Source organism: Lotus japonicus, chromosome 6 (genome assembly GCF_012489685.1).
Source record: "Lotus japonicus ecotype B-129 chromosome 6, LjGifu_v1.2".
Lineage (NCBI taxonomy): Eukaryota > Viridiplantae > Streptophyta > Magnoliopsida > Fabales > Fabaceae > Lotus > Lotus japonicus.
In genome coordinates, this window is record NC_080046.1 from 21,206,396 (window position 1) to 21,222,144 (window position 15,749).

The 15,749-nt window shown below is 40.6% G+C and overlaps 5 protein-coding genes across 7 annotated transcripts; all 5 read left to right on the forward strand.

Annotated features, from left to right (window-relative positions):
- Nucleotides 1–26: 26 nt before the first annotated feature.
- On the forward strand, nt 27–4,052 carry LOC130727030 (protein MAIN-LIKE 1-like). Of its 3 annotated transcripts, XM_057578362.1 has the most exons (5): nt 27–226; nt 794–997; nt 1,028–1,808; nt 1,891–2,648; nt 2,742–4,052. In XM_057578362.1, exons 2-5 carry the CDS (start codon nt 797–799, stop codon nt 3,009–3,011), a joined length of 2,010 nt encoding a protein of 669 aa, XP_057434345.1. In that variant the 5' UTR covers nt 27–226; nt 794–796; the 3' UTR covers nt 3,012–4,052. The 3 variants fall into 3 exon arrangements, with proteins under 3 accessions (XP_057434345.1, XP_057434343.1, XP_057434344.1); XM_057578360.1 differs by having other exon boundaries at nt 794–1,808; XM_057578361.1 differs by lacking the exon at nt 27–226 and having other exon boundaries at nt 616–1,808.
- LOC130725086 (protein FAR1-RELATED SEQUENCE 5-like) lies at nt 3,962–5,170 on the forward strand. Its single transcript, XM_057576342.1, has 3 exons — nt 3,962–4,102; nt 4,192–5,058; nt 5,165–5,170. Exons 1-3 carry the CDS (start codon nt 3,962–3,964, stop codon nt 5,168–5,170), a joined length of 1,014 nt encoding a protein of 337 aa, XP_057432325.1.
- On the forward strand, nt 5,122–6,168 carry LOC130727032 (uncharacterized). The gene is made up of 2 exons (XM_057578363.1): nt 5,122–5,369; nt 5,563–6,168. Exons 1-2 carry the CDS (start codon nt 5,173–5,175, stop codon nt 5,912–5,914), a joined length of 549 nt encoding a protein of 182 aa, XP_057434346.1. The 5' UTR covers nt 5,122–5,172; the 3' UTR covers nt 5,915–6,168.
- Nucleotides 6,169–6,611: 443 nt separating this feature from the next.
- LOC130726065 (uncharacterized) lies at nt 6,612–7,106 on the forward strand. The gene is made up of 2 exons (XM_057577285.1): nt 6,612–6,778; nt 6,890–7,106. Exons 1-2 carry the CDS (start codon nt 6,614–6,616, stop codon nt 7,076–7,078), a joined length of 354 nt encoding a protein of 117 aa, XP_057433268.1. The 5' UTR covers nt 6,612–6,613; the 3' UTR covers nt 7,079–7,106.
- A 363-nt stretch (nt 7,107–7,469) lies between these two features.
- LOC130726107 (uncharacterized) lies at nt 7,470–8,424 on the forward strand. Its single transcript, XM_057577336.1, has 3 exons — nt 7,470–8,045; nt 8,125–8,226; nt 8,307–8,424. The coding sequence occupies exons 1-3, from the start codon at nt 7,683–7,685 to the stop codon at nt 8,376–8,378; spliced, it is 537 nt and encodes a 178-aa protein (XP_057433319.1). The 5' UTR covers nt 7,470–7,682; the 3' UTR covers nt 8,379–8,424.
- Nucleotides 8,425–15,749: the final 7,325 nt, after the last annotated feature.

Below are 15,749 nucleotides of genomic sequence, written 5' to 3' on the forward strand. Positions count from 1 at the left end.
GTTATACATTCGGACTGTTATACATTCGGACTCCTCCGAATGTTCAAATGTCGGACTCAGTTAATAATAGAACAAAACTATCAATTCAGATTCACATTTGTAACGGGACAGAACATCAACTCTCGGAGGTCTCAAGAGAAGCGACCCAGAGGCACCCAAATCGACCCACACATCACGACCAAAAGCGACCAAGAATCATCTGTGTTTCAAAACCGACCACACTGAGGTAATTTGTTGGAATCCACGACCAAGAATCATTTGTATTTTGAATCATGTGTATTTTGATGAGTTGGTGTTGTGATTTCAAATTTAGGGTTTCAAATTTAGGTATTTCAGATTAGGTTAGGTTTCGAATCCCTTTTTATGAGTTGATTTGGTGAAATTTCATTCCTATTGTGATTTATGGAGTATTTGGGGTTCTGAGGTGCGAATTTGGGGATATTCGTACTCCGAATCTTGAAGATTCGGAATGGTTCAGGACTTCAAGATTCGGACTGGTTCAGGACTTCAAGATTCGGACTTGAGAGATTCAGTACTGTCTCTCATATTGCTTCTGTTATTGTTTTTCATGATAAGATGAATGGGGTGAAGATAATTTCCATGTTTTTGGCTATCTTAGGGTAGTGGTTAAGGACATAACCAACTTGAGATTTCACATTTGAATTTCATAACATTATTTGAATTGTATTGAAATTTCATAACATTAGTTTACTGTGTATACTTGTGGATTGCTTCAACTAGTTAGTTACTCATTACATAGCTATTAATCTGTTTTCCTTATTTTTTCTGATAGATTATGGCGAGGACAAAGCAAACTAAGAGGGTATCGTCTGAAGAGTTGGCCGATCGTCGTGCCTATCTCCACGCTTCTCATAGGCGAGGTGATCATGATACAGATGTGTCGACTTCTCGGAAGGGGGCTCCGAAGGCGACCACTGAGGTTCCTGCCCCTGCCACTGAGGTTCCTGCCCCTGCTACTGAGGTTCCTGCTACTGAGGTTCCTGCTACTCAGGTTCCTGCTACTCAGGTTCCTGCTCTCTCGACGCCTGAGGTTACTGCTACTGAGGTTTCTCCTCAGTCGACGCCTGAGGTTACTGCCCACGATACTGTTGAGCCTTCCACCTCTTCACTTGATATTGATGCAGTTGAGGAGCCGGAGTCGGAGTCGGGGTCTGAGTCGGGGTCGGAGTCGGGGTCTGAGTCTGAGATTGAGGGTGAGGATGTAGAGGTAGAGGATCCGAATATGCCGCCGCTCCAGAGAGATCCACTGTTTCCTGGTGGGCCGGTTGAGTTGTCACTTCTGCAGCATTACCCGGATCACATAGCGCCGTGGACGTGGCATACCCTACTAGGCACCACTGACCCTCGTTATTCTGAGCGAGGTGATTTGAGGCTTGCCACTGCTGGTACGAAGCTCGGGCTGATGACGTGTGATGGGGACAATTACAGGGAGGTCCGCTTGATTGTGGAGAGGAGCGGACTGTATCCACTGGTCAGGTGCAGCTATGTAGAGACGGATCTAGGGCTTATATCGGCCCTTGTGGAGAGGTGGCACGAGGAGACTAGTAGTTTCCACATGCCATTTGGGGAGATGACTGTCACCCTTGACGACGTCTCCGCTCTTCTTCACATCCCGGTTGGTGGGAGATTCTACACTCCAGGAGTGGCCTCGAGATATGATGTGGCAGAGACCTGCGCTTTGCTGTTAGGGGGGGATGCAGATTTGTACATGGCTGAGTTTGATAGGCTTAGGGGTCCGACTATGAGGTTCAGCTTCTTGCGAGACCTTTACCCGAAAGCTGTTGCAGGTTTGTTTCATTCATTATCTGAACTTTTTCCAACTATTATTTATATTTACTTAATCATAATTGGTATTACATTGTAATGTAGAGGGGCGGTACGAGCATGCAGCCAGGATGTACCTGATGCATCTTGTTGGCGCGACATTGTTCGCCGACAAGAGTGGGGGGCACTCATTCTCCGCCCGTTGGATCGGCATGCTACATGATCTTGAGCGGGTGTCGGAGTTCGCGTGGGGCGCCATGGCCCTTGCCACGTTGTACGACCAGCAGGGACAGTCTTCTCGCAGCGGGGTCAAACAGATGGGCGGTTACACTTCCCTGTTGATGGCCTGGGTCTTTGAGCACTTTCCAGACAGGCTCGTTCGCCGGTATGCGAACCCGGCTTACACAGAGGACCAGCCCAGAGCTCGTAGGTGGACAGAGTCACGGTCGGGGCATGCTAGGCTTGACGAGAGGCGAGTACTACTTGATGAGTTGACGGCCGACGACGTCACTTGGACTCCATATGAGGCCCACAGGGAATGGCGACAGCGGGATGAGAGGGCTTTGTTCTCAGGCTACATTCGGTGTCCCTATCCCCCTGCTGTGCGACCTCATCTTCCGGAGCGGGTCATGCGACAGTTTGGGTATATACAGACGATCCCGCGCCACCCTAGTGAGATGGATAGATCTCCCGCAACTGAGGCTGTTGATGCGGCATTCGCAGATTATGTGCAGTACTTGTTCCCTGAGGGCGACCCTGCTATAGAGGAGGGACATGCTCTGGGCGGTTACATGGATTGGTACGCTAGAGTGTCTCATTGTTTCATCATACCGGATGAGAGGAGGATTGATCTCAGTGCCGTGGTAAATTTTAAATTTTATTTCTATTTTCTTTATGCACTTGTGGTTTTCTGTATGTGATTTACTAACAACGTTTTTTTTATTATTTACTTTCAGGCTGCTTTGCATAGGGCTTTAGAAGTCCTTGAGTTGTCACTTGAGGTGGATGATGCTTTGCTGCCAGGCACACAGGCCCGCGCTTTAACGGAGAGAGCACTTCGCATCCTCCAGGACTTGGCTGGGACACAGGGCATTGCTTACGCTGCTGGGAGAGGAGGTCTGGGAGCAGGTGGCCGAGCAGGTGGCCGAGCCGGTGGCCGAGCAGGTGGCCGGGAGGGCGGCAGGGCAGCAGCTGGCCGGGAGGGCAGGAGCCAGGGGAGGCCGTAGGGGTAGGGGAGGTCGTCGGGGTAGGGAACAGTAGGGGACATTAGTTGTATGAGCATTTTGTTGACATTACTATTACGATATTAGGGGACTATGTATTTTTCACTACTATTTCGGATTAGTATGAGTTTTATGTTCACTTTAACGTATGTTTTTTTTTTTATTTTTCACTTTTACCCTAAACCCTAATAATTTGTGAGCTTTATCTTCACTTTAACATTTTTTTTTCTTTTCACTTTTAAAATCTATTACTTTTATAATCAACCCTAATAATCAACCCTTGTAATGGAAGCCAAAACCTGGCACTCAACAACACAAACCCTTGTAATGAAGTTTAATCTTCAAGATATAATCTGAAACTTCAACCTTCGGATCAGTATGAAACTTCATCCTTCAGATTAGTATGAAACTTCAACTTCCGGACACCTCTGACAGATTCTACCACCTTTTTCAGCACCATTACTCCATAGCTTCACCTACCTCACCACCATTATGGCCTCCATAAACTCCTCAACCACCAAACCACCCCCCATTACATTTCACTTCTGATCACCCTCACTCCCTCACTTCCTCTTTTCTTACTACCCCTCAACCCCCCACCACCATCATTGCACCACCAACAACAACCTTCATGCACCACCAACAACAACCTTCATCAACCAGCACCACCTTGGTATGTATCATTGCATCCATTATAATTTGCCAATAATATACGTTTGTTTATATTTTCTACTATTTAAATTTCTCTTCATTTTTTGCCACCACCATCACTTCAACTTTTCTGCCTCGACATAAATCCGAATGTTCAAGTCTCGGATTAGTACGAAAGTTATAGTCTCGGATTAGTACGAGAGTTATAGTCTCGGATTAGTACGAAAGTTACAGTATCGGATTAGTACGAATGTTCATTATACGGACTGTTAACCAGTGGCAGATTGGTTTATGCAGGCAGTATGACGAGCACATTTTTCTATGATGATGAAATGCTGCTTCTAAAACAAGATAATGATGTCAGTGAAGGAATGTTGCTTCAACAACAAGATAATGTTCAGCCTATAAGTGTGGATACCACTCATTTATGGTCGACCGATCAGGTATTCATTGCGTATACCATAATGACATTATTGTTTAGTGATGCTTGAATTGATTACTAATTTTAAAATGATATGTTACCACTGTACAGATATTTGAAACGGTTGATGACCTTAAACAATGGGCTAAGAATGTTGGGAAGGACAATGGATATGCGATTGTGACTGGAAGGTCTGATTATTCCAGAAAAGGTGGAAATATGTATATTATTCTGCGGTGCTCGAAGCATGGTGTGTATATCCCGTACAAGGACCCTAAGTCCTTCAAGTACAACTCCACCGGATCACAAAAATGTAATTGTCCTTTTAAACTTAAAGGACGACCTACGGAGGGTGATAGAAATTGGTGGCTGAAAGTGTTGGAAGGGGTACACAACCATGAACCAGCTAGATCTTTGGTTGGCCATTCCTATGCTGGTCGACTGACAGAAGAAGAGAAGGTTCAAGTCGACAACATGAATAACAATTGGGTCCCACCGAGACACATGTTGGCCACTTTGAAGGAAAATAATCCGGGTAACTTGTCTACCATCACTCAAGTGTATAATCGCATCAAAAAAGTTAAAGAACTAGACCGCGGGCCACTTACAGAGATGCAATATTTGCTGAAGAAGTTGGCAGAAGCCAACTATGTTCACTTTGAAAGACATGAAGAAGATTCGGGTGTCATTATGGAACTTTTCTGGGCTCATCCTAATGCTATTAAACTCTTCAACACATTCCCTCACGTGGTAATCATGGATTGCACATATAAGACAAACAAATTTCAAATTCCATTGCTTGAAATGGTTGGCCTCACTTCTACTGGTCTGACTTACTCCATTGCATTTTGCTACATGACTCGTGAGCGCACACCTGACTATGTTTGGGCCTTGGAGTGCATGAAATCTCTACTTGCTGACCCTGCCCGATTACCTGGAGTGATTGTGACTGATAGGGAATTGGCTTTACTCAGTGCTGTTCGGAATATTTTTCCTAAGGCTACCCATTTACTATGCCTATTCCACATAAACAAGAATGTTGAGGCAAAGTGCAAATTGTGGGTTGACACAACGGATTTTAAAGCCTTAGTGATGCAAAAGTGGAATGAAGTGGTATATGCGGAAACAGCTACACAATTTGAGGAGGAATGGAGCGACATGTGTGATATGTGTAAGGATCATCCAAGGTTCACATCGTACATTTATGACACTTGGTTGGTTCACAAGGAGAAATTTGTGAAGGCATGGACAAACAGAGTGAAGCATTTTGGAACGACAACAAGTAACAGGTACTACGCACATGCAATCTTGATAGACTTGCTTCATTTGATAGTATTGATTCATTTGATAGGCTTGTTTCATTTTTTGTATGCATTTGATAGACTTGTTTCATTTGATAGAATTGATTCATTTGATAGGCTTGTTTCATTTTTTGTATGCATTTGATAGGCTTTGATAGACTAGCTTCATGTTTGTATGCAGGGCTGAAAGTGCACATGCAAGCTTGAAGAAGATGCTTAGGAACGGCAAGGGTAACCTGTGCGATTCATGGGAAGCAATTGATAGGTTGACCATTGTACGCCACAATGCAATACAAGCATCGTTTGAGCGCAGTATTAACATTGTAGAGCACCGTTTCAAGTCTCCAATGTATAAGAATATGAGAGGATTCGTTGCTAAACATGCACTTCACCTAATGTATGATGAACAAAACAGATTTTGGGGTCATGGTGAGAAATGCGGTTGCGTGATGAAAGTCACTCATGGACTACCTTGCGCTTGTGCACTTCAGAGTATGGCCTCAATTCCGTATGCAGCAGTTGATCCATTCTGAAAGATACTTTCTTGGGAACAAGTGCCTGTTGTGGAGAGTCAAACCTCAAACAGTGGATGCATGCCGCTAGAGATTGAGGCTTTGTGGGCTCATTTCAATACCTTGGATGATGCGGGCCAAAGTATGCTGAGAAGGAAGCTTAAAGAGCTTTATTGTCCTCAAATCAGTTCATTGTGTCCTCCTGAAGTGAAGATAAAGCACAATCAATCGTCCAAGGAGAGGAAAACCAAACCTCCCAGAGGTCAATCAATAGGATCCACCTAGCGTGACCTTTCACATTGGGAACTTGTTGACAATCAGACCAAAGAACAAGAAGCGAAAGCTAGCAAGAGGAAACCTAGGCTCACCAAAACTCCTAAAACAACTCCAACATCGCAAGCTCCTAAGTCAAAGAACAAGAAGGTTATGACAGCCACCGGCTCCAAAATCTACTTACCGGAGTTGCCATCTTTTTTATGGCCATATATACATGAAGTGATAGATGTTGTCGGGGATGGTAATTGTGGATACAGAGCCGTCGCTGCATTGCTGGACCTTCAGAACGGTCAGGACGGTTGGCCTCGGGTTAGGGAAGAGCTGATTGTAGAACTCACACTCTATGAGAAACACTATACACGCATGTGGGGTTATGATGTGGTACAAGCCATGCACAATCGTCTCACTCTCCCTCCTGATGGTAGAGCCACTAAAGCCAAATGGATGCATCTACCGGAGATGGGGTACCTTATTGCTAACCGGTTTCGGGTGGTTTTCATCTCCATCTCGTTAAAATCTAGTTACACTTACCTTCCGATGAGAGGAGGTGCCCCACCGTTAGAACATCCTGTCATAGCTATTGGTCATGTGACCAATCACTTTGTACAGGTATATCCTCAATTAAATACATATCTTCTTTTTTATTAATACACTCTCTTGTCACGTTAAACAATTTATATTGAAATATATCTAATTTTACTATTATACTCTTAAATGTAGCTGAAGTTGGTGTCTGGACATCCTATGCCGCCAATTGCTCCCCAATGGGAATACAACGTTGAAGAACCCGAGTCCGAATGGTGTAAACCGTATAAAGAGCGTTTGGATAGATTTATGGCTGAACACACTGTTTGGATTGGTCCTCGTGTTATTACCAACTTTGATTTAACAGACATAACAGAAGATTGATAATATGATTCATGTTTGTAATGTTGTAACCATGTGTGTAACCATATTATTAGCAAGAATATTTTCCTACATGTATTAAGACAATGCTCCAGTATTGTTACGAGGTCTGTTTGTCCCATATTATTGTCACTGCATTTTCACGTTTCTGTCTGTGACAGTATCTGGTTTGAGAGGTACGAATCTTGAAGTTTCATATTAATCCGGGTTTTCAACTCTCGGACGTCTTAAAAAGGGGGGGTGGTAAATTTAATTATGAATCAGTCCGGAACTTATAGTCCTGGATTGATCCGGAACTTATAGTCCTGGATTGATCCGAAACTTAAAGTCCTGGATTGATCCGAAACTTATAGTCCTGGATCACCCTTACCAAGCAGCAGAATGCCTACACAACCAACTCTGACCACCATCAATTACAATCTCAACCACCATCACTGCCTACACAACCAACACTGACCACCATTAATCTTCACCACCAACCCCATTACTCATTCATCCTACACCATAAATCCCTTTACTTCCTATATTAGTCCCCTATGCACCAAAGGCATCCTACACCATTACATTACTTCCCTTCTTCCCTTGTTGCAGGAAATAACCAAAAGAAATGGAACAAGATCCACCATCAACCTTCATCCGCCCTTGCAAACGCCAAGACAACCTTGCCTCCAGCTCTCGTCCTCTCATTCCCGGCCCAGCTGGCGCCGTCCAGGCCGCCATGATTCACCGCAGATCCACCGACAACAAACCAAACATTTCAACCCAACAATTCGTTAGGCAAGTCCTCCAAGACGGCCACGACACCGATCCCGATTTCCAATCCAATGCTTGGCTTTCAGCCCTGCAATTAAACGGATCTGCCACTCCTCTGGGCGCAATCACTCACCATCATGAAAGAGTAGATCACGTCATCGGTGTTATCAAATCCTGCAATCCCAATGGGTTTGGAGATGCAACAGTTACACTCAAGGTATTTCCTTATTCCTCCTTATATTTCAGTGAAATGTTATATTCATGTTTCTCTCATGACATCTGAGATTGAGATTCAGGACCCTACGGGCACTGTTGGCGCTAGTATCCATCACAAGGTCTTCACTGAAAGCGTATTTGCGAAAGACATAACTGTTGGATCTGTTCTGCTTCTCCAAAAGGTTAATCTATAGGCAACTTTAACATTTTAAGCTTCTTTGGACAACTTGGACATCACATCGTTTCTTCACTTTACTTTCAGGTCGCTGTGTTCTCTCCTAGAAAGTCTAATTGTTATCTGAATATAACCTTGTCCAATGTAGTCAAGGTATGATAATCTTCTTCCACATCTAAAATAAAGCATTTGAATCTTTTCCACATCTACAACAAAGCATTTGAATTTGTTTTCATTATACAGGTATTTCCAAAGGACAGTGCACCTCCACCTGGAAGCTTCACAAACATAACAGAAGATTAATATTAGTTCTTTACTAATTCTATAGGCTAAAAAACACTTTTGACCCCTAATGTTTTAAGTTTGTGCAAATTCTGCCCCTGCTCTATTTTTGTCGATGTTTCTACCCCTCATGTTTTCAAACAGTGCACCGTCTACCCCTCCGTCAGTCAGACGTTAAAAAACTAACGGAATGAGCTGATTTGACTTTTTTTTATATTTTTTGAACCTGCCACATGAAAATTACAAGTGAAATTGGAAAAAATGAGCATGGGAGATTCAAACTCAAGACCGGTAAGTAGCAAAACATGCATTTAACCAGCTCAATTACATACATAATTGATATATACATCAAGCAAATTTAATTTATATCATTTCATTAATCATCATCAACTTCATATACTCCTCTTCATCTCTCCAATTCATTCAGGAACATCTCCTGAGAAAACCTGACTGACTGAGGGGTAGACAGTGCACTATTTGAAAACATGAGGAGTAGAAACGTCGACAAAAATAGAGTAGGGGCAGAATTTGCACAAACTTGAAACATCAGGGGCCAAAAATGCTTTTTAGCCAATTCTATATTAAGGACTATTTGTGTAACTTTTGAAATGCTGAACTTAGATTATGTATTGTTATTTTGCTTTACTTTTCCATTGCTTAACTTGGATTATGTATTGTAATTTTGTTTAAATTGGATTATGTAACTTTTCAATTTTAAAGTCATGTTATATTTGCTGCAATTGGACTATAGTCATGTTATTTTAACTGTAACTAAAGAATCCGAACTTTTAACTCTCGGACTAGTCCAGAACATCAACCTCTGGACTGGTATGGAGGTTTAAGTCCCGGAGGGTATTCCCGACATTTTTTTAAAAAGGCTAGGGTGGCAATTCTAAACCAGGGGGTGGGAAATCTAATTCCCGGTGTTCAATTGTTCGGAGGTGCGTACCACAATTATATCATAACTTACTTAAATGATGTGGACCAATAGGAGTTGCTTTGAGTGTAAACTTTGACTTCTTTATTTTTCTTTTTTTTAAAAAAAGAAAAACAGAAAAAAAATATATGTATTAATTATGTTATGGTCCTAACATTTTTGTAATTTCGTTAAGTGGTAATCCAATTTCATGAAATTTCTTTTTTGTACGTTTTAGGGTTTTCACATTCTAAAAAAGAGATTAAGCTTTATCTTAACCCAGAAATTCATCCTTCATCATCATCTTCTTCATCAACATCTCCCTTACCAAAGTCAAAACCCCATTGAACCGGGAAAGATGAACCGGAGTGCTTCAGAGTGGGCTTTTCAACAGTTTCTGAAGGAAGCTTCTTCTTCTGTGGCGGCTGAACAACCTTGTTCTTCTACTTCTCCTTCTTCCTCTTCTTCATCTTCAATGGTTGATGTTAAAAATAAAAATGATCCAACCGTTCCAGTTCCTACTGATTCTGAGGATTACCATGCTATTCTCAAGACCAAGCTCAATCTTGCTTGTGCTGCCGTGGCTATGACTCGGGTATGTATGCCTTGGCTTGATGATTTTTCTGTTCTTTCATTTTTGCCAATTCTTCTAGCCCACATGTTGTTTGTTATTATGCTTAGTCCAAAATCAATAAGAATGATGATTTTTCTGTTTAATGCGATCGAGTTGTTTCATTAGAATCTAAAGGCGACTCTTAGCACTTCAGAGCTTGGATTCAGTGGCCATCAAAGCTCTAAACAATGATTTGACCTTGGATTCAGGAAGAGGAGATCAAGAGCTCGAGAAATTGGCCTCCTTTATCAGAACAAAGCTCGCCGGAGAAGACGCCAGTGGCGGCGGCGGCGGTCGCCGGACTGACGGTGGCCGATCATCGAATTGATTGAGGGGTTTTGTTGCGGACGGTGAGGGGAGTTCAATTGCGGTGTTGGTTTTTCCAAAAACTGAATGGTTCGCCGGAGATCGGGTGAAAGGTGGCGGTTTTAGGGTTTTGTTTTTCTCCCTTGCGACGGCAGTGGTGGTGCGTTCGCGACAGAGGAAGCAAGAGGGACAATGGTGGCGGCTGGTGAGGTGGGCATGGTGGTAGCGGTTGCCATGGAAGGAGAAGAAGATGAGGTTGATGTGTTTTTGTTGCAGAGGAAGTAAAATGAAGAAGAAGATGGTAGTGAGGGAGGAGAGGAAAGGTCGAGTGGAAAGGAGAGAGTGAGGGTCATTCTTAATTGATACATTAACTGAGGACTATTCAGTAAATAATGAAATTAAAAATAATATTTATTTCATAAAAAAAAAATAAAAGGAGAAAATGATTAATTAATGCCACCTAGTTGATTCTAATTGGTCCCTATCATTTCATGTATCATACCCAAACTAAATGTTTTGGTATGGTAATTTAGATGTTAGCGAAATAAGATATAAAAGCACATAGCTTGATGAAGAATGTTAGTTGTTTTTATTTCAACTTACCACTCCACCATGTTGTGCACGCACATACCTCGGTATGATGAACTAGTGTGATACTTAGTCATACCAAACATATAACCCTCGACCTGCTCTGCGGGAAAAGCAACCCGAGGGTCGAGTGGGATGACTGATACGTTATCCTCAAGTATACGGTACGCTAGAGGTAATATAGAAGATTGTCGAACTACATTGATTGTGGGAAATACCAATTCACACAAAGTAAGAGTTGTTTAGAGCACAAGTAAATAGAAGATAATGTATATTTGATTGGTAGATGAACTAGTTTTAGAAGCAAACAAGTGATTATGGCGATGTTTGTTTTTCTGTTTGCACACCTCAATGTGCTTTTGATCTGCACTGAACATTGTGTCATTTTGTTTGGGTAGCTTAAACCCACTTTCATCCTAACTCAGTTTTGGTTCAAAACCACTTTAACCCAACTTGACACAACTCTTACTTCTACATTAGATGAATGTTGGTTGGTACATTGATGTTAAACTTTTATAGTAATTATACACATGAAAGTGCTTTTGATTAAAATTATCCAAACATGATTAACTCATCAAACTTACTTTTAAAATAAAAGTATCCAAACATAAATCACATTACAACAAACTCACATTCACCCAAACTTTATTTTGCAAACCCACATTGACTCAAACTCTGTTTTGCAAACTGAAATCCAAACACACATTGTGTTTAAAGACTAGCACTTGAGTTTAGTTTCACCAAAACAAGTTATGTTTTAAGTAAAAGAGAGTATATATAGTTCATGAAATTCATTCTATGGTTTATCTACCCTAATTCTTTAAGTGTTGATTTCGTAAGTTAAATAAAGCTTTCAATCAAATCTCATTAGTCTAATTCCTTAGGTACCTATGAAAAATTCAATTGAAGATTAAGTTCTGATTTTCAGGCCATCAACTACCAACCCTCGCCCTCATTCCTAAGGCGCAGCCAACTAATCAATTCAATCTCAAGTCCCTTTTTCAAAACCAAACTTCTATTTGTTGAAAAGAATAAGTTAAACAACTTGCATGCATTCAAGCTAATATTAAAACAAGAATATGAACTCATAGAAGAAACCTTTATTCCATTAATGAACTCATAAACTAAAACATAACAAAGTTAAGGATTCACATCCCAAGTGCTAAAATGAAATTAGCTAAGCATGGCTAAGAAAGACATAATTTGTGGTGAATGCCTTTGTATAATGCATAGAAAGTGGCTCGTCTTACACATCCTCAGCGTTTACTAACTTCTCAGATAATGACTTCTCTTTCGGGCTGTCAACTTCATAGGACTTAACTGGACTCATGGTAATACCTTTTACAATGGCAAAAGAAAAAGGTAAACAAACATACAATTTTTTTCTGTATTCTACTACACCGCGCACTTTAACATGTGTTAACTACGCACTTTAAGCACACTTTAAAGTGCATAGTTAACGCAATGTATATTCACACCTAACACACTTTAAATTGCGTAGTACACACACTTTAAAGTGTGAAACATTGCAGAAACGAACGCGAAAGCAGTACTTTCAACAGAGACGATGATGACGAAGGCAACGGTGAGGGAATCGACGACGGGTGTGAGGTGGAGGAGGAAATGGAGGATGAGTTTGGAGAGAGAAATAGAGGATAATGGGAGGTGTTGGTATCTTGGTGAAGGAAGAAGAAAGATGAGAGGGGATATGAGGAAGAAGGGGTGGTGGGTGGAAGGGGGAAGTTTTTTTATTAAAGGGTTTTTTTTGTCTTTTCACCATTTTAAGGGAGTGGAACTAGATGAAAGGGAGGTGCGAATAACAATTACCTTAGTATTTTTATTGAAGGTATGCAACATTACAACTAGAATTAGGCTCGTATCCCTCATTGTATCCTAGTTTTGTTTATTATCGTAGTGCTAAAAGCAAATCCATAAAAATATATGGTGCAAAGCAAAAAAATTGGATTTCTTAGATGACCAATTTTGAAGATTTCTATGAAGACATTCATCTACTTATTGGAGAGAAATCATGTATACATGATTATAGGGTCGCTGAAATTTAATTCTCTTATCATTTGTTAACTATTGTTGTTTCATGTTGAAATCTTCAATTTGGAATATTTTTTTGTATTTGTTATATTGAAATTATAAAAGTTTTATCTTCATTCTTAGACTACCCACAATGGTGTTGAAAGTGGGTAGCTGAAAGTTGAAATGGGGTTTTAATGGTGTTGAAAGTGGGTGTTGAAAATTGGAAGGAGGAGAGAGGTGTTGAAAATTTTCAACACAGCTGAAACCTGCCCGCGGTGACACGTGGCACGGCCTGGTTGGCGAATGCCAGGCGCGTGCTACACACGCGCATACAAGGCGCGTCTCTGCAGGCCGTGGCAGCAGGCGGGTCCCAACCCATCCGGTGGTGGGACGCGTGGCACGCGTCGGTTAGGCACCGACAGGCGCGTGCCACGCACGCGCGTGAGGAGAGAGAGACGGTCTGACGAGTGACGCGTGTCGCGATTTGATTGGTCCGGGCGATTTTCTTTTATCCTAATCTTTCCAACTCAATTATTTCATTCAAAAAAAAATTTTAAAAAATATAAAAAAAATTACCAAAATTCATGATTTTTTTTTCTCTATAAATAGAGACTTGGTTCGTTTGATTTGGACACAGAAAAAAAAACCAAGTTTTCCATCATCTTATTCATCTTATTATCTTTCTACTATCCCCTTTGCTTTGAAATGGATCCCAACAAGTACCATTTCAACACCCAGAATTCTTCTAACCAAATTCCCAACAATTATCAACATCCAAATCAGTTTCCCAACAACCAAATTCCCAACAATTATCAACATCCAAATCAGTTTCCCAACTACCAAAATCCCAACATTTATCAACATCCAAATCAAATTTCCAACTACCAAAATCACAACAATTATCAAGATCCAAATCAATCCAACTACCAAAATTAAAACAATTTTCAAGATCCAACCCAATTTCTCAACCAACGTCCTCATCCCCATCATGGATCTATGTTCAGATATCCATCTCCAACACCGCCGTCTAATGATGGTGCACCTGAATTTCCCGAGTTTTCAACACAAATGAATCTTGCTGGCATGACAGCTGGTAATGAAGCCACTCTAAATTATGAGGATTCAACTCCTACGAGCAGGAGAAGTCACTTACCAGCATGGAACACTGATCAAAATAAATTTAATTTAAATAAATAAAAAAACATTAAATTAAATTAAATCGATAATAGTTTATTTAATTTAATTTTTATCGTAAATTTTAATTTTATGAAATCATAAAAAGAAAAATATAAAATTAAATCAAAATATGAAATAAAAGTGGTGAGGTAGGGGGTAGGGTGTTGAATAAAAAACCATTGGAGTGGGTAAAAGTTGAATGAAGTGTTGAACTGGAGAGAGAAGGTGATGTGGAGTGTTGGGAAGAGAAAAAGTGGAGTGTTGAGGGTGTTGAATGTTGAAACCATTGTGGGTAGTCTTATTCAAACATTGTTTTCTCAATTTTTTTTTTTAAATCCTCAAATATTAATCTATTCACACATGGTTTAAATCAAAGAGCAAAATTCACCGATGCACATACATGTAAGCACACTAGTCATCATACATATAAAAAAGTAAACGGCAATATTTGTAAAAATAGGTCACCTCAGCAAAAAATTAAAAGGAACATTTGCAACAAAATTATATTTTAACAGTTAAAACAAACGAACTGCAATTATGAAAGTAAGAGAAATGATAGCAGCTCTTTGTTACTCCCTCCGGTCCTATTTATAAGCATGAAAGAGAAGAAAAATCTTGGTCCTTTTTATAAGAACCAAATGAAAGTTTGAGCTATATTAATTATTTTTTTCCAATGATGCCCTTATTAATTCTAACTTGTAAAATGTGTCTCATTAATTATTCTCTCTCTTTCCCACTTTCCAATACTAATAATAAAGGGTAATTTTGGAAGTTTATTTTAATTCAAGACAAATTTAATGCATTTTATCTACTTTAACTACATTTCTTAAACTATGTGAATTTTTTTTTTGTTGCTTATAAATAGGACCGGAGGGAGTACCAGATTTGGCGTGCCCGCAATATCCTGTGTTTCGGTGGGAAGAACTCTTCTGAACTTGATGTGGTTTCTCAAGCTATGGGAACTATGCATTCTTATCAGCAATCTCAGAGACAGTTACGGGGTGAGGGTTCTGGAGTGGCGGTGAGAGTAGAGCAGCAATGGAATGCTCCTCCGAGCCCCATTTGTTAAAATTAGTGTTGATGCTTCTGGGTCCGGCTCGTCTTGGGGTTTGGCTGTAGTTGTTCGAAACCATTTTGGCAATGTGCTAGCTGCTGCAACAATGTCACTCAGCTGGGTTTGGAGCAGAATATGCGGAAGCGTGTGCTCTGAAATTTGGCCTTGAATTTGCTCTAAATCATGGATTTCAATCAGTTATGGTGGAATCAGATTGTAAGAAAGTAGTGGATGCTGTGTTAAATAATCAGTCACATGGTTCAAATCAGTACTATATTATGCAGGATATTATGTTCTTAAGCTGTAGGTTCTTATCCTTTTCCCTTACTCATATTAGTAGAAATGCAAATATGGTAGCCCATCACCTCTCTAAGTTCTCTTTGGAGAATGATAATTGTGTTTGGGTTGGGTTCACTCCTTTTTGCATTCAATCCTTTGTACTCAAAGACATTATATCTCTTGTTAATTAATGAAATGTTTATGTTGACTGTCAAAAAAAAAAAAAACAAACGAACATCTTGGGTACTGAAGCTGAAGAGCCCGTTTGTTACCAGGTTTTCTCCC

Coding starts and splice junctions, on each gene's coding strand:
- LOC130727030 (XM_057578360.1), top strand. CDS start 797: ATGGCGAGGACAAAGCAAACTAAGAGGGTATCGTCTGAAGAGTTGGCC. Junction 1,809..1,890: donor TTACCCGAAAGCTGTTGCAG/GTTTGTTTCATT, acceptor ATTGTAATGTAG/AGGGGCGGTACGAGCATGCA. Junction 2,649..2,741: donor GGATTGATCTCAGTGCCGTG/GTAAATTTTAAA, acceptor ATTTACTTTCAG/GCTGCTTTGCATAGGGCTTT.
- LOC130725086 (XM_057576342.1), top strand. CDS start 3,962: ATGACGAGCACATTTTTCTATGATGATGAAATGCTGCTTCTAAAACAA. Junction 4,103..4,191: donor ATTTATGGTCGACCGATCAG/GTATTCATTGCG, acceptor ACCACTGTACAG/ATATTTGAAACGGTTGATGA.
- LOC130727032 (XM_057578363.1), top strand. CDS start 5,173: ATGCAAAAGTGGAATGAAGTGGTATATGCGGAAACAGCTACACAATTT. Junction 5,370..5,562: donor GGAACGACAACAAGTAACAG/GTACTACGCACA, acceptor GTTTGTATGCAG/GGCTGAAAGTGCACATGCAA.
- LOC130726065 (XM_057577285.1), top strand. CDS start 6,614: ATGCATCTACCGGAGATGGGGTACCTTATTGCTAACCGGTTTCGGGTG. Junction 6,779..6,889: donor TGACCAATCACTTTGTACAG/GTATATCCTCAA, acceptor TCTTAAATGTAG/CTGAAGTTGGTGTCTGGACA.
- LOC130726107 (XM_057577336.1), top strand. CDS start 7,683: ATGGAACAAGATCCACCATCAACCTTCATCCGCCCTTGCAAACGCCAA. Junction 8,046..8,124: donor ATGCAACAGTTACACTCAAG/GTATTTCCTTAT, acceptor ATTGAGATTCAG/GACCCTACGGGCACTGTTGG. Junction 8,227..8,306: donor CTGTTCTGCTTCTCCAAAAG/GTTAATCTATAG, acceptor CTTTACTTTCAG/GTCGCTGTGTTCTCTCCTAG.